Here is a 24,914-nt window from a genome sequence, read left to right as displayed (position 1 = left end):
TTCTCTCCCCCTCTCTCTCTCATTCATTCCCCCTGTCCTATTTATTTAAAAAAAAAAAAAAAAAAAAAAAAATGACAAAGGATGAACTGAAGCTCTGCCATCACGTAATGTCGCATACTGCTGTTTCTGATGTCATTTAGAGAGAAAAAAAAAAAAAAAAATCTCACATTTGATGATGGACCACAGGTTCTCAATGGGGTTCAGATCAGGTGAACAAGGTGGCCATGTCATTAGTTTTTCTTCTTTTATACCCTTTCTTGCCAGCCACGTTGTGGAGTACTTGGACGCGTGTGATGGAGCATTGTCCTGCATGAAAATCATGTTTTTCTTGAAGGATGCAGACTTCTTCCTGTACCACTGCTTGAAGAAGGTGTCTTCCAGAAACTGGCAGTAGGACTGGGAGTTGAGCTCGACTCCATCCTCAACCCGAAAAGGCCCCACAAGCTCATCTTTGATGATACCAGCCCAAACCAGTACTCCACCTCCACCTTGCTGGCGTCTGAGTCGGACTGGAGCTCTCTGCCCTTTACCAATCCAGCCACGGGCCCGTCCATCTGGCCCATCAAGACTCACTCTCATTTCATCAGTCCATAAAACCTTAGAAAAAGCAGTCTTGAGATATTTCTTGGCCCAGTCTTGACGTTTCAGCTTGTGTGTCTTGTTCAGTGGTGGTCGTCTTTCAGCCTTTCTTACCTTGGCCATGTCTCTGAGTATTGCACACCTTGTGCTTTTGGGCACTCCAGTGATGTTGCAGCTCTGAAATATGGCCAAACTGGTGGCAAGTGGCATCTTGGCAGCTGCACGCTTGACTTTTCTCAGTTCATGGGCAGTTATTTTGCGCCTTGGTTTTTCCACACGCTTCTTGCGACCCTGTTGACTATTTTGAATGAAACGCTTGATTGTTCGATGATCACGCTTCAGAAGCTTTGCAATTTTGAGACTGCTGCATCCCTCTGCAAGATATCTCACTATTTTTGACTTTTCTGAGCCCGTCAAGTTCTTCTTTTGACCCATTTTGCCAAAGGAAAGGACGTTGCCTAATAATTATGCACACCTGATATAGGGTGTTGATGTCATTAGACCACACCCCTTCTCATTACAGAGATGCACATCACCTAATATGCTTAATTGGTAGTAGGCTTTCGAGCCTATACAGCTTGGAGTAAGACAACATGCATGAAGAGGATGATGTGGACAAAATACTCATTTGCCTAATAATTCTGCACTCCCTGTATACTGAGGTCACAGTCCAAAGGGTCGTTTTCCAACAGATTTCTATAGAACCCAAAATTATTTTGCATTGAGTGAAATCGCCCCCTGCTGGCCATTAGAAAGAATGTAGGTGTAATGCTGCAGTCACACTGGGGAAAAACAGATGTTGCCGTGCAGCAGAATGTCACGATCCCTGCTTTTGAAATGTCTGTGACCACTCGCAGTCAGTTGCCATCTTCAAAGCAACTTCCACTTATTTGCTAAACTGAGACAGACTGTGACAGTTTGGAGACAAGTTGCCTCCCACCAGGTGACCTGTGTAATCAGTGTTGCTGGCACAACCTCTGGACATCCCAACTACTTGCAATCTACCTCCGATGGCAACAAAAGTCAGTGCATTCACTGGGCAACCACAAATTTTCCCTAATCACAAGAAGGTTCCCATCCTATTTTTACTTCAGTGTAACTGAGGTGTTGGGTACTTTCTGATTCACATCACGTTTTTGCTACGTCCATCTTTTATCAGTCTGTGGCACCTACTAGGTTTTCAAAGCTACGGAGTAAGTCCCCGGGGCCTGTAAGGTGCTTTGGATAAAATCATCCACATGAACTGCAGTATGAGAGATATAACACATATAATAACAGACTTTATGAAATACAGAACTGCAGTCCATGAACCTTCGGTTTTCCATCCTTATGAGGTATTCACTGTATTTTAATGTACTTCTTGGGGAATATGGGCGCACTTGGTTTTCTATTTTCATGAGAACGCACTATTTACTACCTCTAATATCATTCACAAGGCCATCACTGCTGTGACATCAGTGACAATAAAGAACAGCCGTGGAAGAGTCCGGACTGTCCTGTGGGAGAAATTCAGTCTTTTGTGTGTATAAAACCAGTTTTAAGAGTTTCTGTTAAAAATCAGCAGGTCTGTTATCAGGAAATGAGCCTGATGACACTTGAAACAATGTCAAAACAACTTTTGGCTCATTTCCTGTAATTAAGACATAATCAAATTTAACACTAGGCAACGATGCATTTAAACTAATTCCGCTACACCTGCAAAAATAAGTCAGATAACTAACGTTTCAATGTTCTTGTTAGTATTGATGTCTACATTAGCCTAGCTTTTACAGCACTGACTGATTGCTGTTTGTACCTGATAGAATTTTAAAAAAAGAAGCTTTTAAATGTCACCGGCCTTCTGAAACTACGACACGTTTAGGGCTCCTTTTTGTCTCTTTCCAGCTTGTCCAACAGCACATCCTAAAATCTTAGAAGACTTATTCATCCGCAACAATATCCGTGTCACACACAAATCTCTCAAATTTCCCCTGCCGTGCGTCTTTATTTATGCCACGCTACCTTTGGAAGTGTCCTTTACTGCGTCTGCTCATTTAGCATTGGATAAAACTGCGATCTGTGACTCTGACCACCCCAACTGCCCCCACAACCCTCCCAAATCCTCACCCCTTGCCTCCTGATAATCTTTCACGAGTCTTCCCGCTGCTTAATTAGCATATGAAATAAGTTACCCTGCGTGGCTACATGTCCATATTTATCATCGCCAACCAGGCGCAATTAGAACACGTAAATATGAAATCATTAACAGCAGTGCGTGCCAGCCCACATTTCTAGCAGTTTTCAAGGGCTGCGTGCTCTGTTTGGGTGGGGAGGTAATGTAGGGGACAAAGCTGTGAATGATCGCAGGCTGAATGCTTGAAGGTGGTTAATTGCTGTGAAAAGAGGACAAGCAATCTGCTAATTAACTACTAATGCAAGTGCAGGGAAGATGTGCAGTGGGAGTAAAGCTTTATAGTTTGTGTTGCCTTCCTTAAGTTTTCATTATTATTATTATTTTATTTAGAGTGGCTGCAGGGGATTGTTATGCTGAAAAGATGCTAAAAACACAAGATAACAAATTGGCTGTACAACACTCCGGTCATTATTTCTATTATAAAGCAACATGCAGGTAGAGAGCTCCAGAGACAATCATAGGGTAAGCTGTGTGATGTGCACGTTATCAATAGTATACTTTTGCACAGCAGCAAGAACAGAAAGTGTCATAATTCGTTGATTGCAAATAAATTACACATCAAATTCAAAAGCGCGGCAAGATGAGACATTTTTGTCAGTTGCCAAATTGATGTTCCCCAGCAATTAAGAAGCAATGCATATCTCTCAATAATGAAACGGTGCCAACGCTGACATTTCGGGAGGCTCCATTTCTGTGCCGATGCGAGATAAAGCACGGAGACCTTGTGGGAATGAAGTGGTAATTTCTGTGGGTGTAAGCGTCGACTTTCTTTCCACCTGCGCAGCCCTTCACAATTTTGTGGCTCATGACATCGCTTGCATTGAAATAGGCTGTGAAGTACACTAGAGGGGAGTGTCACTTCAAATTAGACGGTGCAGTGAAATACTGGTGTCCAAAAGCTAGCAAGGGAGCAAGTCAATGGGGATGAATTATTATCGAAATTGCAGGTTTAGCTGCGGTCTCACCATAACATTGTGGAAGTGTCAGTGACAGGGATTCATTTAAGGCCGAGGTTGGTGCATTTCAGAATATTTTGACAGGATGGGCGGGATACTTTTTTTGGCCTTTGGTGACTGTGGCTTTTTTGGCTCGCTGCAATTAACTGGTCTTTCTCCGAGTTTTTCTTTGGACATTGCCATTGGCTTCTTTTTCACTCATATTCAGTCCTTGTACTTGACCATTTTCAGGGCAGAAAACATTTGTTGTTCAACATTTGTTCACATTTCTGTAGCTGAGATTATGAAAAATTACAAAGATAACACACTTGACCGGCCCAAAATTGTATTTTTGCACCAACTAGGCTATTCCTAAAAAGTGTGGAAATAGGACAAGTGGAGGACAAAAAGAGGAAGTGGAAAATCTAAAAACTACTTACAGCAGATGTGCAGTATCTAAAAGCAATGTCCTTAAGAAACAGTGAAAAAAATATACAGCAAAGACCAGACACAGGACCTAAGAGACATCAGCTGATTCATCTACTGTTCAACAGAAATGGGCTTATTGGAAGGAAAGCTGTGAAGAAGTTGTGCGTAAGGAAGGGAAACAGGGAGAAATGTGCTGTATTGCATGTGTAAGAGGGGTGGCTCAAGAGTTTTGCACAGTACTGTAACTGTAAAGTCTAAACCCCCCTTAAAAACCGCTCTGAGTTAAAAAAGAGGTGTGCTTTTGGCTACCAAATGAACATAAGTACAATATTTACTCGCTTCAGTTCGATTTTAATGTGCACAACTCTCTGTCTGCTAGCTTACCGATGCTACATGCTGCCACTTTATAAGATCTGTTTACAGTTTGTAAATATAAAAAAAACTTTCGTATCGCACGCTGCCATCTGATCCATAGTCATAAAATATACATTTCAATAAGTGGAGCTTCAAATTGTGCTGAGTCAGGTGCTCTAGAAGCCATGGCCCTTTCCCCTCCTACAATGTCCGCTCTTATTCAGCGGTGAAGGAGTGTCCGAGGCAATCTGAAAATCTCAGTTCATAAATTGCAGTCTTCACGCTCTGCACGGGCTGCTAGAGAGAGCAGAAGAGGCTCATCCTGAACCTACAGGATATCGTAATTATCCCTAACCCCGGCGCTGTCTTCCCCTCTCTAACTCAGGCCTGTCGTCAGCACCTGATCACCACATAAACACCTGACCGAGGGAGAGAGCTGGAGCAGCGGGGGGAAAGTGGAATGGAAATGCAGTTACTGAGCTGTGGTCGTGGCACTGTATGATGATGTGCTGCAGAGGGACGTAATCTAACTACTTTACAGTAGATGTGCCGCTCACACTGAGGACCGCAAACGGGAAATTGATGACGTTACGGGATACAATCCAGCTCAAAGACACTAGCTGTGAACACAACACAGAGCCGTACACAGAAAGCAATTATATCCGAATGGTATGAACCAATATATTATGATTTAGCACGTCATTAATCTCCAGCTCTCATAGAAATCCGCCCTAAGATAAAGCATGCGGGGAGGGAATGGTACACCCTCGTGAGGAACTCCCATGGGCCTCCAAATCTACGCACACTCGAAGCGATCCCTCATTTATCTGTCTGTCTGTTCTCTGCTGTCTACTTTATTGTCTCCCACTCATCTGCTTTCCCTCAGTCTATGCTGTTTTTCTTCCCCCTCACTTCATTCCTCTCTCCCTCTCTCTCTTTGCCTTATCTGTCGCGGTTCCCCGGTCACCATCAGTCTCTTTCTTCTGCATCTCATAATGCAGTGTCAGAAAATTAAAAAGCGGCTCTTTCAAACACGAGAAAATGCATCGTCGTAGCTGCGCGCGTCAAAAGGCTGGGAGAAAACTGCAGGCTAGGGGCTTTTCTCCCAGTATACCGTTAGTAGCTTGTGCTTGAAGTCAAACCAAGGCTCAGGCTCACATCCACATCTAAAGGTAATGTGGAGTCACAGTTTTACTCCATGTGCGTGAGTTGTTGATTTTATTTTTTTGGACTTGAACATGCAAACTCTACAAAGTTCAGCAAGTTCAAATGCAGAACATTTTTACTCTTCTTGTGAGGTACTAACACTACACTACCTTTCTGGACAGTTATACTAACCAAATGATGTACTATTCAGTATTTGAGAAGCCCTGTTCCTAATATGGACCCAAACAAAAACTTAATAGAGGTTAAGAAGAAAGCTTTAACCCCTGTTTTTTTGCCCGATGACTCACATGGCCGCACTGGCGAGCTGCTCTTTGCTGAGGTTGAGGGGGTGATTGGTGACGGAGATGCCGTACTGGCGTGGGTCCTGTCCCGCTGGCAGATTTCCTCTCAGGATGCCGTTGTTGGCCACGCTAAAGAAGGACGCCACGGCGTGCCGCAGCTGGTTGTAGAACCACACCTGCAGTAGAACAGACAATTGGTACAGAGAACAGCATGTAGAGGGGTTTGCATTTGCTTCCCATGTCTCCTAGCAACTACATCAGGTAAGACTCGTGGACAAATAATAGGAAAAATAAAATAAAACAGGCAGGTTATGAAGGGAGAGATAACCGAGAGATGACGTGGAGAAGTGAAGATTCAATTCTAATCTTTACTTTTTTTAAAACTGTGGAACAGGTCAGTGATGAAGGATGTGCCCTCTTAATTCTGAGGTGGCTTTCTTTGGAAAAGGGAGAAATTAACTACCCAGTGAGGTAGTGAATAAAAGATCAGGGCAGAATCTGTCTGCTGGGTGTGTTTTAGCATCAACGTGACACCAACAAAAGTACCAGAAAGCAAACACAGTGTGAACACTTTAGCGTAACAGAAGAAAGGGCAAATATCACCACTGTAAAGAGTTGTCTGTGTCATTTACGGATTTACTACTATCCGGATCTCATTAGCGGGGCGTCAATTAATGCTTCTTATCCAAGCTGCTGATGTGGCTCGCTTTATGCACGAGGTGCACTTCAGATGTGGAGCCTGGCGCAGCAGGTTGTGGCATTAGTGCACGGTAACGTGCAGAGTTCCTTGTGTGAAACTCTAGAAGCGTGAGTAAAAAGACAAAAAACGGCTTTTTATTCTTTCAGTCAATAAAAAGAGCAAAACAAAAAGGTCCCAAAGGGATGTGAGTCATAATCTCTGGGCTGACTATCATGAGCTCTGCTACAGCCTCCTAATGCAGCGAGTATAGTGCTGTGCAAGTGTTTTTAGCCACCCATCATTTCTTTATATTTTCATAGAAAATTGGAACATTTAGCAGGAAATTTATTGAAATGTGAAAACACACATTGAAAGTCAATATCTGGCATGACTGCCTTTATTCTTTGACACAGTCTGAACTCTCTGAGGCAGCTTTCTTGTCATTTCTTGAAGTAATCTTCAGGAATAGATCGCCGGGCTTCTTGAAGCACATCCAAAGCTCTTCTTTGGATGTTGGCAGGTCTGCTTTTACGGCATTAGCACTGTGTGTGTGTGGGATCATGCTATTGTCAAGCCATTTCCAATCAACGACAGATGGTCATTTCCAGATGGTGTTGCATTGCGGATCAAATCTGATGGTACTTTCATATTTCCATCGATTTTGACTAGATCCCCAACATCACTGATTAAAATGCATCCCAAATCATGACAGAGCCTCCACCGTGTTTTACAGATGGCTGTAGACACTCACTGTTTTATCTCTGTATCACTGACTTTCAGCGCAGATCTTGTAAAAGTTGTTTGTTTTTTTGCAATTTCTTTCATATATTGGACTAAAGAAATTGAAAGAATATGTTTGTTTGTTTTACAGGCTTCTAGTAAAACAGTATATAAAGTCACAACACTGATTCCTTCCTTCAGTTAGGTGCATTTTTGATGCTTGAATGATTCATAGGTCAGTGTTAAGTGGCTTAAACCAATAATGGTCAGATAAGACTGGACTTACAGTGAGTGAAAAAGCAGCCAATGTCTAAAAAGAAAAAACCTTCAAAAAGTTGGGAGGACTATTGTTTTAAGAGAACTATAAGGGGGTGGCTCAAGACTTTTGCACAGTACTGTAAGTCTCTAGAATAAAGTGGTTACCTCTCACCGGCCTGTCAGTGCATCACAGGGCACCTTGTGTACGACTCTGGCATCTGAACTCAGTAGTCTAATAAGCACATTGATGAGACAGTGTTGGTCCTTCAGATCTTTGTGCAGCACGCGTGCACAGTGAGATGTACGGTACATTATTGCTACTGATGCACATTCCCAACGCTATTTCCTGTCCTGTATTTCTGAGCGTGCCTTCTGTTTCTACTGTAAGTGATTCCCTGAGTTTGAGGCTGCTTGTAGAAGAAAAAGAATGGATGAAAGAGAGTTGGAGTGAGAGGGAGAGCTCCCTGCTGATAGTGCAGCGCTAATTAAGAGTGGATGGTGTTTGAGTGTCAGCCCAACATAGCACCGCATCACAGAGGAGGACGTGGAGAAATCTGAAAGTGTGCGCGCGCACACACACACACACACACACACACACACACACACACACACGTACGTTTCTTTCTGTCTGCTTGCTGCTGTGTTCTCCTTTCTTCTTCTTGTATCTCACAAGAGGAGATCGACAAAAATAGATATTATTTTCTGTTTTGTTTTTTTTGTTTTTTGTTTTTTTCCTCCCATCCAGCAGTTTCTGAAAGGTCTACAGCTAAAATACCATTTGATGTATGCAAGATAACAGATCGTAAGCTAAGCCTGTCTGCTAAATACATGAGGGTGATAGAGCAAAAAATATGTAAGATATGATGGCAAGCCACATTTCCACTTCTGAAACTACTTTAAGCATCAAAGTGCTTCTGGGGGAGAAGCAAATTTTCTTCCCTCAGAATGAGAAATATAAGTGTGAGACACTTTTATAGGACAGCTTCGGCAGTATTTCAGCATTACTTACTTCAAGACTCCTTTTTAATTCATTACCAGATGGAAAATGGAAACACAAATTCATTTATCGCCGCTTGGAAAGCTCAAGTTTGGGTTAGCAGGTTTTTTTGTGGGTTTTTTTATGTTTAGCACAGCAGAACAGAAAGGCTTCAGAATAGCAACAAGTGATCACATTTTTTTCTTTAGTTTAGTTAGAGACTAAATCACCAGGATGTAGCTGCTAAATTATTTATAGCACTGTCTGCTTTTGATTTAAATTCAGTTATACAGGTCTTAACCCACAATGAGGCTCATTATGCAGTTAAAGCATCACAATTCTATATCAAGCATTTGGCTTGAGTGAGATAGATGAGTTGGTGGCCTTGTGTTTGGGTATTCGCTGCCTCTGTAGCCTGTTTTTGCACCGCACGAGGCTGATTTCACCTCTGCGGTCGCTAAACGTTCATCCCGTGTTCGGTGTAATGTACATTCACAACAATACCTTGACGTTGTCCCTGGTTCCCAGGTTCTTGAGCAGCGTCTCAGCGCTTTGGTAGAGCTGATCAGTCACGTTATCCTAATGAAGAGGAAAACAAGAAATAAGAAATGAGTTGGGAGACTTAATTGGACACACTCGGAAGACCACCGCTGCTCTTTGAAATGCAAAAACATGAGGGAGAAGGGAGAGAGAGACATGAGAATCAGGATTTCCAGGGAGCCTTTTGGGGGTGTGCTGAACCATTTATTTTCCTCCGACTTGAGGGGTGGCGGTGGAGGGGGTGGGGTTAAGGTTGGGGGTGTCCCCTTGTTATTCTTGTTACTTTTTTTCCCCCCCTCTTTTCGACATTACTGCTTTATTAAATTATGTAAAATAATTGTAAAAGATGGCAGGGGGTGGGCATGACACAAAGATTCACAGTTCACGCAAGCAGCCTACATACCAAATGAACCAATCGGCTTTAAGGGGGTGGGAGAGGGTTTAGTCGCAAATAAAACACAAGCACAGGGATGATTTTCAGAGTGTCAGCCGGGCTTTGTGGTGAGGTGATGAAAATGGGAGGGAGGGAGAGCGATGGTAGCCCGGACAGGTTGCATTAAAATCTCCTCTGCTGCACTCATGTTTCATGTGAAATGAGCCTTGGGATGAGGGCTCGAGATGACAGGCGTGCCATTCCCAAAGTGTCGTGTTGATACCATGCTGTTCGGCCCCGGCCATAAGACTACTGAGCACATTACATGTGTGATATAAATGCAAATGGACCTCCTGTTGGACTTCTGCCTTCAACAGAGGGGCTGTGGAAGAGGAGGGGCAGCGAACGTGGCACGGAGTGAGGAGGAGAGGTTTACGGAGGCAAAGTGCAGGTGACAACTGGAGAGCGAGGGGCGGGGCGGCGGGGAAAAATAAGAGGAGAAAAATCAAGAAAGACATCCCGAGAATGCAGGAAGGTGCTCAGGTGTGAGTGGCTGTCTGCAGCGAAACAGAGAGAGTGGGAGTGGGAAGGGGGGGGGGAAGAGAGAAAAGAGATCTCTCCAGCCGCTCGGCTCAGACGGTTACCCGAGGACAACGGGCCGAGGAGATCATACTGTGCCTCTTTCTTTTTTTTTCCTCTCTGTTCAAAACTCATCCAATTGTTTAGCACCTTGTGGCTGGCTTTAGAAACATCTGGAAACATCTGCGCCTAAACACAGTGTTTACACATCATTTCAGCAATGCACCCTGAAATAAGAGGAGAGCGCTAAATAACATCCCCCTCTGTTCCAGCTCATTACTTATTCGTACTCGAGGCGGAGAACAAGTCTTCTGCTTTCGTCCTAAAGCAGCAGCACGGGCGACCTCTGCCCGTGTTTCCTGTTTTCCCTTCACTCGGGTTTGAGTTGTGCCAAGTGGCTCCAAATAGGAAGCCGTCCTGAGGATTAGCCGTCGCTGAGGACGGGATGAGAAGTGTGCCTGCCAGCGGCTGGCCGCGTCTAATCCTTGACAAACTCTCCCCCGCTCAAGGACAATGACAAGGCTGGTTTGGCCAGAGGACCCCATCGGTGCAGTGGCTCACGACGCGGCAATAAAGCCACTCGAGTGTGCGGCGACTTTTTCCAAAATCGGCCCGCGTAGTTCAGCGGTCAAACGGCCTGTGTGGCAAGTGTGTTAATATGTGTGTGTTCCAGGAATCTGCCGGGGAGAAGTTTACAGTTTATTAAATTAAGGGGCTTGTTCCTGTGAATAATTTAAATAATAAAAATGGGTTACGCAAGCATTTCGGGGAGCTGCGTATCATTAACGCTATCTACATGAAACAGTGGCTCCTCTGAGGCGGGGGGAGGGTGGGGGTTCTTAATTATACACTTCCCACCGCACAGCCTCTCTTGTTCTTTCCATTACCACCGCCTCCTGCTTCTCAGAGCTCCATTTTCTACCTGCTAGACATAGAAAATGCAATGAAACAGAAATTTCAAAGCCCACTTCCCAGTTGGCGCAGGTGGCTGCGAGTGCAAAAACACGTTACTTCCAGTTAAGAGTCTCACGTCGCAACGCCTGCAGAGCAGCAGCAGGGGCAGCAGAAGAGAAGCAGACATTTCCCAAGGACAGTGTAGCACTTTAATAACAAGGAATGCAGAGCTGGGACGGCTAATGCCCGGCCATTAGAGTTACATCATCGCTGCTGCACAAATTAAAGTCACATTAGCGTCGAGGTTCTGGGGAGAGAAGAGGAGAGAGCCTCGGTGAGGGATGAGACCGGAGACCCCCGGGGGCAAAGCGACGGTGTAGTTTGAACGTCCAAAATTTAAAATGTTAACGACAGACTCTGAGGGAGCGAGACAGAGGGAGAGGCACGGGGAGGTGACAAGTGAGTGGGCATGAATTTTAAGAAAACACTACACATTCCTAAGAGTTTGAATCCTGATGCAGGCACTGAGCAGACTGAATGGAAGAAGTTAAAGAATACAGAAAAGAAAACCCTGAAACTGAATGAACTTCATTAATAAGAAGGTTAAGTAATGCGGTATGGGGAGCGGATTTGCCGGATTGTGCGATCTTGTGCACAAGATTTTTCGATTTATTCACAGCGGCGCTCAGACAATAGCAGCTTGTTGCCATGGACACTCAACAAAATGGATCTGAAGGAATTAAACCTCCTCCTTCCTTTTGAATTCGCTCAATTGTTCGAGAAATCAGCGGAGTCCAAAAGTCCACCGCGAGTGACATCACCGGTATCCAAGATACAAAGCTGTCTGAATAAAGAACTCAACGCTCCAATTAGGAGCGGCGCAGTCAAAATAAAAGCGGCGAGCCGCAGCCTTGACAGGAGGGAGAGCAGCCTCTTCACTCACAAAACTGCTACAAACATTTAGCGCTGGGTCGTAACACGACGCTGATGATGGCTTGCGGTTTATTTATTTGTCATTTCTATAGATGAATGAGCACCGAAGCAATGTTTATACAAAGACGGCTGTGGCACTTTTTACACTGATAAAGGTTCAAGGAGAACCTGGAAGCAGTGTTGGGAGTAGCTTTGAAGCGTTTTAGTTATAAATCAACCTGCGGGACATGTTAAATATCCTGATTATGACAGTAGATTAAAAAGTAGAAATTTAGAAGAATCTGTCGTGACTTCAGCGGCAATCGGTTTATGTTGAATGTAATAAAACTTGTTTTGAATCAAGCGAAACACAACTAGGATGAAAATGTTCTTTATTAGACGGTAAATAAACACGCTCATATCCTAATTAGCTACCTTACATTTAAATTAAGGCCTAATCAGTAGTAGTGCACTACCTAGAACAATGTGAGATCCAATTATATGATTATATACTTTATTAGAAATTTAAATGGTGCGCTTGAAGGAAACATATTTAAAGGGTCTTTTTTTAACACAGCTGTACTTTATAAGAGGGTCAGTTATTGCTTATAACAAGAAAACTGCACTGTGAACTCAAGTCAGCATGCAACAGGTCACACAGTTTTAATGCACAATAATAACAAATGTATCCACGTTTGCACTTGTTAGTTACTGGGTATTTCATTTAGTCATATATTGCAAGCTTTATTGGGAATTAAAATCACTTTGCTGTTTGGGATGTGTGGTGCTATGTCTGTGTTGACACTGCTGTGGAGCTTGAATAAAGTCAATTTCTGTGTGAGGTGTAGTAGACTAGTGTTTTTATGGTGCTTTTTACAAGTTTGTCTAAATTGATACAAAGTAGGCCACAGCTTGTTGCGCCTCATTAATGTACTACTAAATAAAGTGTGATAGTACAGTTAGAATGTGCTTATATTATATTATAATGTTATGTTATATTATTATATGAGGATTTTCAAAGGCTTCTAGGTACAATGTCTGTGGTAAAGCGTCCGATGCTGCAGACACTTGGTTTCAAAATACAGAATGTTAACAGGAGTCAGCATGGGGGGGGTCTGCCTGGAAGATTTCATGGCAATGCCTGTAATATTTGGGTGGATAACTGACTCTAGAGCAAAGTTGCAGACCAGACTCACGTGACCTTGAGCCATGCCTGTAATGCTCTTACAAAGGATAAACAAATAGTGCAACAAATTTCCTCTTTTTCAAAGACATTTCAGGTATCATCACACTGCTGATCTGAGGCTGGTCTTTTCTTGCTGCCATCATTTTTATGTACAGTATGTGGTGCAGGAACAGAAAGATGGAAAAAAAAAAAACCGAATTTCAAGGTTTTGTGTGTCTTTGTAGATGCCCATGGGATATTTTCCAACAGTACAACTTCTGGCCTTGCACTACATTGTACTACTTTTCTACACCATAAAAGAAATTCAAATAATCCAGTGGTATCAACAAGTTTGACTTTGTGAATGCCAATATTTATCACATACCTGAGCTGAACTGAATAGGCCTTTTAGATCTCTGAATGTATCCGTGATTGCTGCCTCCGTCACACGAACTTGAGAGTTGATTGCTCCGACGGAGATCCCTCCGTACCTGCAGTGTCAGGAAAGTAATCAGAAATGCACGCACACACACTCTCTCTCTCTTTAAAGGCATCTACTTTCATGCCTGTGCAAATAAATCAACAAATCAGCTAAGACCTCATGTGCAGTTATCATGGTAATCACACATGAATTAACTCACACACATATAGGGAAGCCTCAGCACATCCCCCCCCCCAACAGCATGATCACACACACACTGTAATTACTACATGCGGTTTTTTCACCCTGAGCTTTCACAACACTATTTCTGTCTCGCTTTTTTTTTAGGTCCTCATTATATCAGGGGCATAGGAGAAATGTGAAACACTATTATTACTCTGCTCGTGTCACAAGTTATTGCCTAAGAAACATTCATTAGACATACGGGCTTAATACGATCCAATAAAACAGACAATCGCATCGCTGCTTATAACATTTGTATTAGTTTGGTATAGACGCCTTCATCTGAGCGCAGCGGTGGTGATAGACAGGAAGTGAGGGTGGGGGAGTAAGGCTGGAGGGTCCACTCAGCCGACAGTGAAATCGGGGACGATTCGGTTGCTCGGTTTGCATCCTTACTATTAAGGCTACAGAGGCGCCCCGGAAAATGACTACGTGAAATTACTTTTAAGTGAAACCTTTTCGAGGTCAGCTTGTGATATAACATTGTGATGATGGGACCTGCGGCTGTGGCTCCCCCTCAGAGTCACGCCAATGCTGCTTGCTCATTAGCATGTTACAGGCCATATTAAAGCACTCCAAGCTGCGTTCACAACTATTTTTTTCAAGTTCACCGAAGTTTATATGATAAATATTGGTATCAATTCCAATGTGGAATCTGGAAATGAGCCACTATCTCCAACAAATTAAAGGCAAATCGACCGCTTAGATCAGGGATGTCAAACTCATTTTACATCGTTGGCTGGATGAGTGTAAACGCCCTGTCAGTGTAAAGAAGTTTAACTCGCATTTATCTAAATATCTAAAGAAGTAGAAACAATAAAGAAGTGCAATTTTAAGAGTTTGTCAACGTGATAAAGAAATGCTGCTGTAGCAAAGGAAAGACATTTGTCAGTGTGACTCTTTGGACTTAAATTCTAAGAAATCTAAGCTTTTCAACTGTGGGACCATTTGGGAAAAAAGCAGATTTCAACAGTAAATCGTAAATTGTAACTATAATTTATTTATTATAATTGCTTACTCAATTAGTTTGGTGTATATGAATGGCCCTAAGGGAGCTCTTTACCAGCAGGAAAACCCTATGAAAACACAGTAAAAAGTCTATAAAAAGTTCCAAATTCATGCCCTACATCACATTTCCCAAAGCTGTCCAGTGGGCCGGATTGGAATCTTTGCCGGCTAGATTCTGGCCCCCAGGCCTTGTGTTTCACACCCCTGCCTTAGAAGCTCCATCTGGACTCTGTCCATCAATTTTTTCTCTGCCCTGAAGGAAGAGCTTTTTTATCAGCTTTCCAAAATTGCAGATGAAAATGATGCTTCAGTTTATCGCTTTTTCCAGGCTCACAGCAAGTTGACAATTTCAATACACCCCTCACGTTTACACCCCTGGGCACACACACACGTGGATGTGCATTCTTGCGCTCGCGCCGCATATGCTAGACCAGGGGTCAGCAACCTTTAACACCCAAAGAGCCACTTGGACCCGGTTTCCACGCAAAAGAAAACACTGGGAGCCGCAAATACTTTTTAAAATCTAAAATGAAGATAACACTGTATATATTGTTTTTTTACCTTTATGCTTTGTGTGAACAACTAAAGTAAGTAAGTAAAGTTTATTTATTAAGCGCTTTTCACAGACAGACATCACAAAGCGCTGTACACAAATATTAAAATAAACGATACAATCAATAGAAATTATACACAGTTTAACAGATCAAATGTAAATAATGTAAAGAATATAAAATATGTAGATCAACAAAAAGCTTGTTTGAACAGAAACGTTTTTAACTGCTTTTTAAAAGAATCCACAGAGCAACTAAGGTGTGTTGCTTATGAAATCCATGAAGTGCTACAGAGAAAATTACATTTTATTTATGTAATTAACACATTTTGAACTCTTAAAGAAATATAACAAAAGGAAAGACACCCAGCTGAACTAAAATGATCCAGCAAACAAAAACTGTTGTGAGCCGCCACCCTTATATCGCCTTTGGGCTTTTGGAGCCTTGACCTGACTTTTAAAAAGTAATTGGAAAAAAAGCACTATGCTGCTGAAAAATGAAAAATATACATTTGCAAAATTCTGCCTAAATATGTATTTTACCTGGTTAATGTGTGTGGCGGGGCGTGGTCTGCAGCGCCGCTGCAGGGGAGGCGGACGCACCTGAGCGGCACCCGCAATCACGCCTCGCCGCCTTAACGTCTGTGCCGTCTATGCTGTTGTGTTGTCGGGCTGTGAGCAGAAAAGCTACAGCCGGCTGTCTGCGTACAGCAACCGTGTGTGAAAAGTGGTCGATAAAGAGATGCTGAAAAGCAGCGGGTCTGCCGTGGTACGAAGACACTTTCATCTTCACGCACGATGAAAAAATAATAAGATATAATTTTATTTTTATATTTCAAAATCACAATAATCTTCCAATTTAGAACTACAAGTTAAAAAAAAGAACTAAACACAAATAAAAGACACTTCAGCTAATTACTTCTAATTTATTCTCCCAAACCACCTGGAGCCGCAAAATAAAGACTAAAGAGCCGCATGCGGCTCCGGAGCCGCAGGTTGCCGACCCCTGTGCTATACATATACAGCACGAGCACACACTGCACAGAGGAAATACGTGTGTGTACATGTCCTTTTTTTTTTTTTTTTTCTTCTTTTTTTTTTTTGGAAGTGACATCAGAAACAGCAGCATGTGACATCACGTGATGGCGGAGCTTCAGTTCATCCTTTGTCATCCTTTTTTTTTTTTTTTTTTTTAATAGGACAGGGGGAAAGAATAAAAGAAAGAGGGGGAGAGGAAGAAAGAAAACCAAAGGGGAGAAGAGACGGTGAGAAGGGGGGGAAGAGAGAAAACAAACAAACAAAAAAAAAAAAACTCCTGGGTCACCTGTATGGAGAGAAAGAAAAACAAAAAAAACAGGGGAGACAGCAAACAACAAAGAGCAACATAATAATAAAAAAAAAAAAAGCACCATCACAATAAACTAGCTAGTCATAGATATCAATAGTTACTAAATAATAAACGATATTGTGCAGCACGCAAGATAGACAGCGCACAGTGTGCTTTGAGGCAGCAGCCAAGAAAGCTTTAGTCCGCGTCTGTGAATACCCATGTGTACACCTGTGTGCATACCTGTGTGGATCAGCATGCTTGCATTCCAAAGGTTTCTCCATGTAATGATCTGCTAGAGAGTGTGGGGAGCCACAGCCCTGTCCTCTATGGTATCAAGCAGGTATGGAGGAGATCAAAACTCCAGACATCCAGAGGCACCCAGAACACAAGAGACCAAGGAAGACCCACAGAGGGGCAGCCGCGCCACTGTCCCAGTAAGAGCTAAGGAGAGTCCCAGATGAGAGCTCATTCAGCAGCCGCGGAGCAGAAGCCAGGGGGAGTTGCAGTGACGTGCCCGTGAGCTCCGCCGGCAGCCAGCTGTGCCTGAGTGACCGAGCCCCAGGCCGAGAGGCCGGGGGCACCCCACCTCCAAAGTGGCCCGAGCGAGCCCCAATAAGCGGCCGCCAAGGAGTGAGCCGGTGTGTACCCGGACACCCACCCCCAGATACAAAGAACCACCAACGCACCGATACCTGAGGGAGTCCGCCACCGGCAGGAGAAGTGGTGGTGGGTGGAGATAGGCCTCCAAACCTTGGAGGGCCCGAGATGTCCCCAGAGAGGTGGCGTCTGATACCCAACCTGACATATAGACACAGACATACAGGCACACACAGATACAAACATCCATTCCCACCCTCATGCTCTCATATGTACTTCACACTCAACCGACGTGGAGACAGACATAAAGGGACGCTGTATACACGATCACACTCCCCAAGCGTACTCTACAAACCGGGTCTAGGTACCCTTGCCCCTGGAGGGGGGAACTGCACCCAGACCCAGGTGGTGTTACCCTTTTCCCTGCGGTGGGGAGAGGCAGACCGCCCCGACTCCGCAGCAGCAGGGAGGCCCCAGACCGCAGTCGGATGGCCCACTCCTCCTAGCCCCCCCGCTCCAGTAGGCCGCAGAGAATGGGGGTGAGAGAAGACTCCAAACCTCCCTCCACCCGCTCATTGTAGTGTTGATGCATATGTGTTCTAAGGTGCAATTAAAACCCAGGAGGGCATGGAGCTACCTGCCAGAGAGCAGCAGGTAAGCGCATAGTCCCTCCTGCTAGCCCTCAATGTCTACGTGTATTTAAAATTGAGAGGTGGGCAACGACGCCAGGGGTGAGGCGTACACCCTGATGGTAACTTGGACTCCGTGTATCGTGCCCACCCCCAAGATCCTATATGTATGTGTAATGAGGGTGTGAGTAATGTGAATGTCTAAGTTGTGAGATAAAATTGAGGCAGAGGCAGCCAGAAGGGGACAGAGGGGGGGGTGGCCTCCTCTGCATCCTGGTGACATACCCCTACTCCAAGGCCCTGCATGTGTGGGTGGTTGTGGTGGAGCAGGAGGAGGGAGGCAGCTGGAGATGGGGAGGGAAGGAAGGGAGGGGCAGGTGACCCCTCCCTGGGGCCAGCTCCCCCGCTGACCCCAGTAGGCACTCCCACACTCCGCGACCCGCCAGGGAAAGGGGGGCCCAGGCCCATCCAGACCGGGGCCCAGCGCAGCAGCGCCCCCCGGCCCCACAGAGCCCGGGACAGTCCACCCAACCCCACCACAGAGAAAACTGCACCCACCCCACCATCCACTCGTCTTCCAGACTACATGAGACAATAGACGCCCAGGCTGAGATCTTCCTCCACCTCTCCTGTATCTCCCCCTCCTGCAGAGAGTTCCTGAGGGGAAGAAAGCTCCTGCAAGGTGTAACAATCTCCCCCACCGGTTGAAGAGCCCCACAGGCGACTCGACACGCCGGCGGCACCCTGCGCCAGGGATGGGCTCCCATGCACCCACCCGCCCACAACCCCGGCAACACACAAACCAGGACCCAAGGCCCCGAGGCCCAGCCAGGGCCCCGGCCCAGAGATGGAGCGCCCCCAGACCCTCACGCCCACCCAGGGGCAGACAGGCTACCAGGTCAGTAACCCACGTCCATCACCACAGACCCTCCCCTAGCCCCGCTGCACGCAGCCACGAGTACGTGTACATGTCCAACACGCTCTGGAATCGTGATGAAACAGGGCTGAGCAAACACACCAGCCTAACGCTTACAATTAATCATTCCTCTCACTGACAGTTTGCTCTTTATGGTTTCACGCACTGAGATGACAGGTTAAGGGAAGTGCATCACAGAGCGGCCAGGCAGGATTTGCTCGAACACGATAACTGCATAACGACGAGGATGGGAACGACAGCACGACGTGCAGGACCTTTTGCTCATGTTACCGTTGCTGATCTTCTAAAGATAGACACACCGCCATTCACAACAGCAAACACAGTTATAAACGTTACCTTGTTTTACCAGACTTCTCAAAAGTCTTGACCAGGAAGTCCGTCATATTCCGTCCGGTTAAATTCAGCAAGGTGTCTGTCGTGTTCTGTATCCTCTGTGAAAAAAACAAAAAACAAACAAACAGTTGAATTGAAGCATTTTTTAAAAACTATTGGTTTGTTATTTGGGTCAAAATAGTGTTTTCTGGACCACTTGGTGGCACCAAAAACAAGACCGACTCAGATTTATCACCTCATAAATATGTTATTGGTACCTCCCCGTACCAATAACATACTGGTTGGTTCGGGGAGGTGCTAGCAAACAGATATATTAAGAGACGTGTTTCTGGCCAGCTGACGAATGTAGCTGCAATAGCCACTCTCCTTTCGACCCTGCTAATAGAAGCTGCTTGCTGATTTGCTGCTGTTTCTGCTGGACAGCTGGGGTGATCGGAGGCCTTTATTTTCACTGAAGGCAACGGCCTCCTGCTGCTAAAAATGAGATTCATCAGAACGACACGTTAAAGCTGCAGACCATAAAAGCAAAGCGATGAGCTGAAAATGCCCCATGGAACTACTTGGTAATAATCGTCCGCGGGTTTGTCAGCACCACTGACACTCTGTGCATTGTACTGAGTCAGGCGATCCATCGTTAATATAGAAACATGGCTTCGAGCAGCTTTGAGTTTAAGATGCAGAAGACCTTTCCCAAACACTGTGTAGCTTTAATAATGCAGAGATATCCTAAAGGCAATGTTTGTTGATGCAGGCTCATGCAAAACAGGTGCAGTGGCTTTTATTTTATTTACTGTCTGAAAGGATATAAAAGCACTTTGCTTTGCCCGCGTGCCGTGGAGCATCCTGAGTGGAAAGGCTGACCACAGACAGACAGGCAGACTCCGGCTGACCCGCCCCAGAAAAAACTCATCCATTAAAAAACCCCAACAAAGCTAGAGAGCGTTCTGCATGTGGTATCTATCCACTCCACCATGGAGCACATTCCCCCCAACTCTTATCATAATAGTCAATTAAGCCTAGCTATGGGAAGCCTGGCTGAAATCTACACCCCTGCCAAAGCTGGGGAAAGCTGTTTCTAATGTCAAAGGACCCTAATTAGATACCCTTCTGTGGATAAATGGGTACATTCAAACAACCAATTAAGCGAGGGTGCGACACATTGCTATGAATACACTCCACCTTGTGCAGAGTGATGCACACACACACACACAAAACGACCCCAAGCTGCTTTAGCCCTGCTTATTTAAAGAGCTAACACTGCTAATTAGTAGAGTGATCCTTGATAAAGTGCAATTGAGACCCCTGGACTGAAATGCAGTTTACCAACGCCACCCACCCCAGCTACACTGGTTATCTGCCCTTGTGTACAAACAGCTTGATGTGTGAGCTTTGGGCAAACATAGTATGTACCTCTATACATATTACACTCATTCTTTCTCACTTGTATTATATGTCAGATTACTTTAGAGCAGCGGTCCCCAACCTTTTTTGCGCCACGGACCGGTTTGTGCCCGACAATATTTTCACGGACCGGCCTTTAAGGTGTCGCGGATGAATACAACAAAATAAAACCAGTACCGGTACCGAAAAAAAATAAGATTTATTCATAACACACGTGAAAAGACCCAGGAAAACCGAGTTAACGTAAAAAACGATAACAAAATAACGCTAAAAACCGATAAAAACCCTGAAAACCATACATTTCACACCCGAGTCTCACTCTCGCGGCCGGGTACCAAATGACTCACGGACCGGCCCGGGGGTTGGGGCCCGCTGCTTTAGAAGGCTCTGCGTCCATGAATCGCTCTAAAACGCACCAAATCAATAGTTTTTTGATTTTTTTGATGCTCTGAAGAGAGATTAGAGAAACTGTTAAAAATCAAATGGGAGAGGGAAGCAAAGGAGGAGAATTTTATGGAAGATGGAAGGCTAAATTCAAAATTGGACATGGGAGAAAGAAAAGGAGGCGGAGAACTCAAATTGCAAGGCAAAAAAAAAAAAAAAAAACAAGCAGAAGGAGAATGTAGAGGAAGAAGAGGACCCATCTGGCTTATGAATCAGAGATAAGGGGGAGGAACAGCACAGCAACCTTGGTTTATCTCTGAACAAACATGCTTCCCTTTCGAAAAAGCCACAGGAACTGAGAAACAAACAAAACCAAGGAAAAAAAAATAAGAGCTTTACACTCCACTGTGTGTACAATGAGTTTATACCTGGGCATACAGTCGGCATGGGTCTAATTATTTTGGCCATCGTCCATATCCCCCATCAAAAAGACTGAAATGGGGACATTATGCGATTGTGTAATACCTGGCTCTGCATCTCTTGTTCATTACCTGGAAACAGCTTCAGTCTGTTTGGCATTCTGCACGACATCAGTTCTCCAGCTTGATAGCTAGGTAAGCAAGAAGGGGTGAGGGAAATGTAAACTGAGGAGTAATCAAATCTGTTGAATGAGCTGGCATACTCGAGCACTGGAGAGATAAGAGAGCGTGCTGTGTTCATATTAATCTTGCCACCGGTTACATCGTGCTGCTCCTCAAAGGTGAGTTTTATCTGGTGCGCACAAAGAAAAGCAATCTCGGGGAAGAATCTTCCTTGCTTAAATATGTCAAATCGTACAGTCACCTGTTTTGCCACTGAATACTGTGGAGAATGGGGAATACAGAGTTAGTCATGCCACAATATTACAATACTCACTATAACAATCAATAGCATTACAATACAGCAGTTCTGCAACATTTAATACTACCGCAAGTGTCAATGCATGATGATACTTGTGTAATGGAAGAAGATAATGATTCAATAATGTTAAAGTTCAGGCTCTGGGGAGGCTAATCCATGACTGAGAGTGTTCAGCTGTATGCTTTTCTATCCGGGTATGCTTTTACTCATTTAATGCTGAAAAAAGAAGCTGTTGCCAATCAGAACTTCTTCCCACTTCCCACTTCTTTGAGCCCCAAACCATGACAGAGCCTCCACCATGTTTTAAAGATGGCCGTAGACACTCACCGTATAGCTAATGGCTAATAGCTAACATGTCTGTGAAGGTTCTCAGTCAAGAAGAGCCACCTCCACAGGACAAGACTCAGCAGTCCATCTGCATCTTAAGGATAAAGGACACTCTTTCGAGGATGCCAATGTTCACATTTTGGACAGAGAGGACAGATGGTTTGAAAGAGGAGTGAAAGAAGCCATCTATGTCCACTGTGAGCGACCATCTTTGAACAGAGGCGGTGGTTTACGACACCAACTCTCTGCCATCTATAATCCAGTTTTGAGATCCCTTCCCAGATGCCTTAACGCCCACTCACATCCTGGGCCAGCTGACCTCAGGAATTCGTATGATAAGGTGGGGCCAGGTTTCACAATGAACATACCCGAAACTCTGGCTGATTGGGACCCACACCCAGTTTCACACCTTGGCTCAGGCGATTAGAGGATCATCAGGGGGTCCTTTTGTCCCTCTGTGGGAGGTCACTCCCACTAGGTTTAAATCTGGGACTTTCCACCATTTGACCTTAGAACTGAAGAAGCTTCTCGGATGAGAGGTGAAACGTCTTCAAGCATCTTAAAGAAGTCCAGACGCTTTTCTTTGCAAGCTCCTTTGACTAATAGCTAACACCGCTAACTAACACAGTTAGCGCCAAACGCCATTTTACAGATGGCTGTAGATACTCAACGTATAGCTAATGGCTAATAGCTAACACCGCTAACTAACACAGTTAGCGCTAACTAACACAGCTAACACCATTAGCTAACGGTGCCGCAATCAATGATTTGATTCAAGAATGTCACATTTGGATTCAGAACTCCATAAAAACTGTTGTCAATGATTTCCAATCAAGCTCCTGTGTAATCTGGCATACCTCAGCCCCTTTTGTCCCTCCACTGAAGAGGACGATGCATCTCTCACATCCTCTGTCAGGTCTTTGCTAGATTTCCCCCCATATTTCTCAAGGACATGACTTTCAGATCATTTTCATCTGCTGTAGTTATATTTTTTTTCAGGCTTGATAGTTCTTCTTTTGTCCTTCACTTATCCAATTTCCTCAAGTTTTTAAGGACACATGTCAACTTTTCATTTAATAGCTCTTTGGGAATCATCTTGTTGGTGCAAAAATACAATTTTATGTCTGTCAAACTGTGCTCTCTTTGACATTTTTTTGTAGATTCAACTAAAGAAATGGGAACAAATGATTTTTTTATTTTTTATTTTTTGCAAGCGGCTGCTCGGAACAAAGTGCCTAAAGATGCTATTTAAAATTGATTCTGGTGTACCATTGGTCAGATACAAAAACTGGGCTGAACATGAGAGAAAAAGGAAAGAATGTCCCAAGAAAAGCGCTGAAAGATTTTCAGAAAGGCTGAAGGACTTTAAAAAAAAAAAAAAAAAAAAAAATCACAAAAAGGAAAAAAGTCTGGCTTTTGCACAGCACTGCATATTTGAAACTTTTGGTTTACTTTAAATGTATTAATAATCATAACGTCATGGTAGCACAAAGGGAAGCGATCTATTGCTGAATCATCATACACACAAACTTCTACATTGTTGTGAGCTCCTTCAGCTCGTTATAACCTGATGTGTTGCTAGTGGCAGGTGGCCAGTTGTATACTCATGTGTACCCGTGTCACATCACATACATGAGCGACGTTTTTCAGCTCAACATGCTCATTGTCCTGCATGATTATGTCCAATAGGATCACATCAGTTTAAATTGTGCTGAACAGGAGCATTAGCTAATAGCTAACGGTCCTGGCTTACAAACAGGCACCTACTAACCACAACCAAAAGCCCCACATGAAAGACTGAGCTGCAAGCATACAAGCCCGGTGAAAGAATTTCATCTAAAATCCCTTTTCCTTCTGTTTAGCTGCAACAAAGGGAGTTCCTCACCCTCCGTTTGCCTCGCCTCACGAGTCAATGACCTTTCTGCTTTTGTTTTTGAGCATCTCTTGCTTTCTGCTGAGAAGGAGGCCATGGACAGGTCGTTTTACACCAAAATGAATCTGTGTGCGCTTGGAGTCAAAGTGACAAATCTGCAGGGTCCCGCAGAGAAAGGATGTGCCAGTATGCTGCGTTTGCCATTGGCTGAGGATGACCTGGTGGGGTTTGGAGCTGATCAGCACTTAACTGGATTTATTCCTTCAACAGCTGTTGTCAGAGACAAAACGTGCCCTCATATGTAAGGTTTATGGATTCATTACTGTTTTACTGAACCGCATGAATAAATTACTACATAAGATGCTGCAAATACAGCGGACTCGCCGACCCTCACTGAACAGACCAGCGAGAAGTCAGGGGTTGTGTTACATTATACATTCAGTTCAACAAACACTTGAAGGCATTTGTTTTTAAGCAAATTCTTAAACCAAGAAGCAAAGTTACACAATACTAGTTGTATTTCCCATGTAGAATTATCCCTTTTTTCCTCTATCCAATGCCCTACTTCAATAGCCTGATAGATGAGGCCAAGGAGAGTAATTTGCAAACAAGCCGTAGTTAGGCCAGCCTCCAAATGATAAAGACATCAATCGTAATACATTGAAAGTGGCGGCTTTATCAATTCCTCCGCACGCATGACTGCCTATTCATCTTTGAAGGTTAAATATCACCAGCGAATGAGAGTCAATACCTTAGAATTGATAGAGGGCTTACTGTTGCCTGCCATTACCATGGAAACAATGATTTCACACTACCTCCTGCGGTGCCATGTCCACACTTTTTTCTCTTTTGTATTTTCTGTAGTTTCTCAAGGGCATATTCGGAGGTTCGGCAGGATGAAAGATAAAAAAGAAAAGTACTGTGAAGCCAGCACGCTTTGTCATGATTTATTCAACATGGGAGGCTT

The 24,914-nt window shown here is 44.2% G+C and overlaps 1 protein-coding gene across 5 annotated transcripts in view; it reads right to left on the bottom strand.

Annotated features, from left to right (window-relative positions):
* LOC309703378 (phospholipid-transporting ATPase ABCA1) overlaps positions 1 to 24,914 on the bottom strand; it is a 233,889-nt gene that overhangs the window by 56,567 nt on the left and 152,408 nt on the right. For all 5 annotated transcript variants that reach the window (XM_082528159.1, XM_082528160.1, XM_082528157.1 and 2 more), the window contains 4 exons: positions 19,066 to 19,160; positions 13,400 to 13,505; positions 9,056 to 9,130; positions 5,925 to 6,094 (listed from right to left, as the gene is read on the bottom strand). In XM_082528159.1, the coding sequence (XP_082384285.1) occupies positions 5,925 to 6,094; positions 9,056 to 9,130; positions 13,400 to 13,505; positions 19,066 to 19,160 (446 nt within the window). The remainder of the gene's footprint in view (positions 1 to 5,924; positions 6,095 to 9,055; positions 9,131 to 13,399; positions 13,506 to 19,065; positions 19,161 to 24,914) is intronic.

The sequence above is a fragment of the Aulonocara stuartgranti genome (genome assembly GCF_965226115.1).
Source record: "Aulonocara stuartgranti genome assembly, chromosome: 3".
Lineage (NCBI taxonomy): Eukaryota > Metazoa > Chordata > Actinopteri > Cichliformes > Cichlidae > Aulonocara > Aulonocara stuartgranti.
Note: the sequence above shows the minus strand (reverse complement) of the source record. Positions and strands in the feature narration are given on the sequence as shown.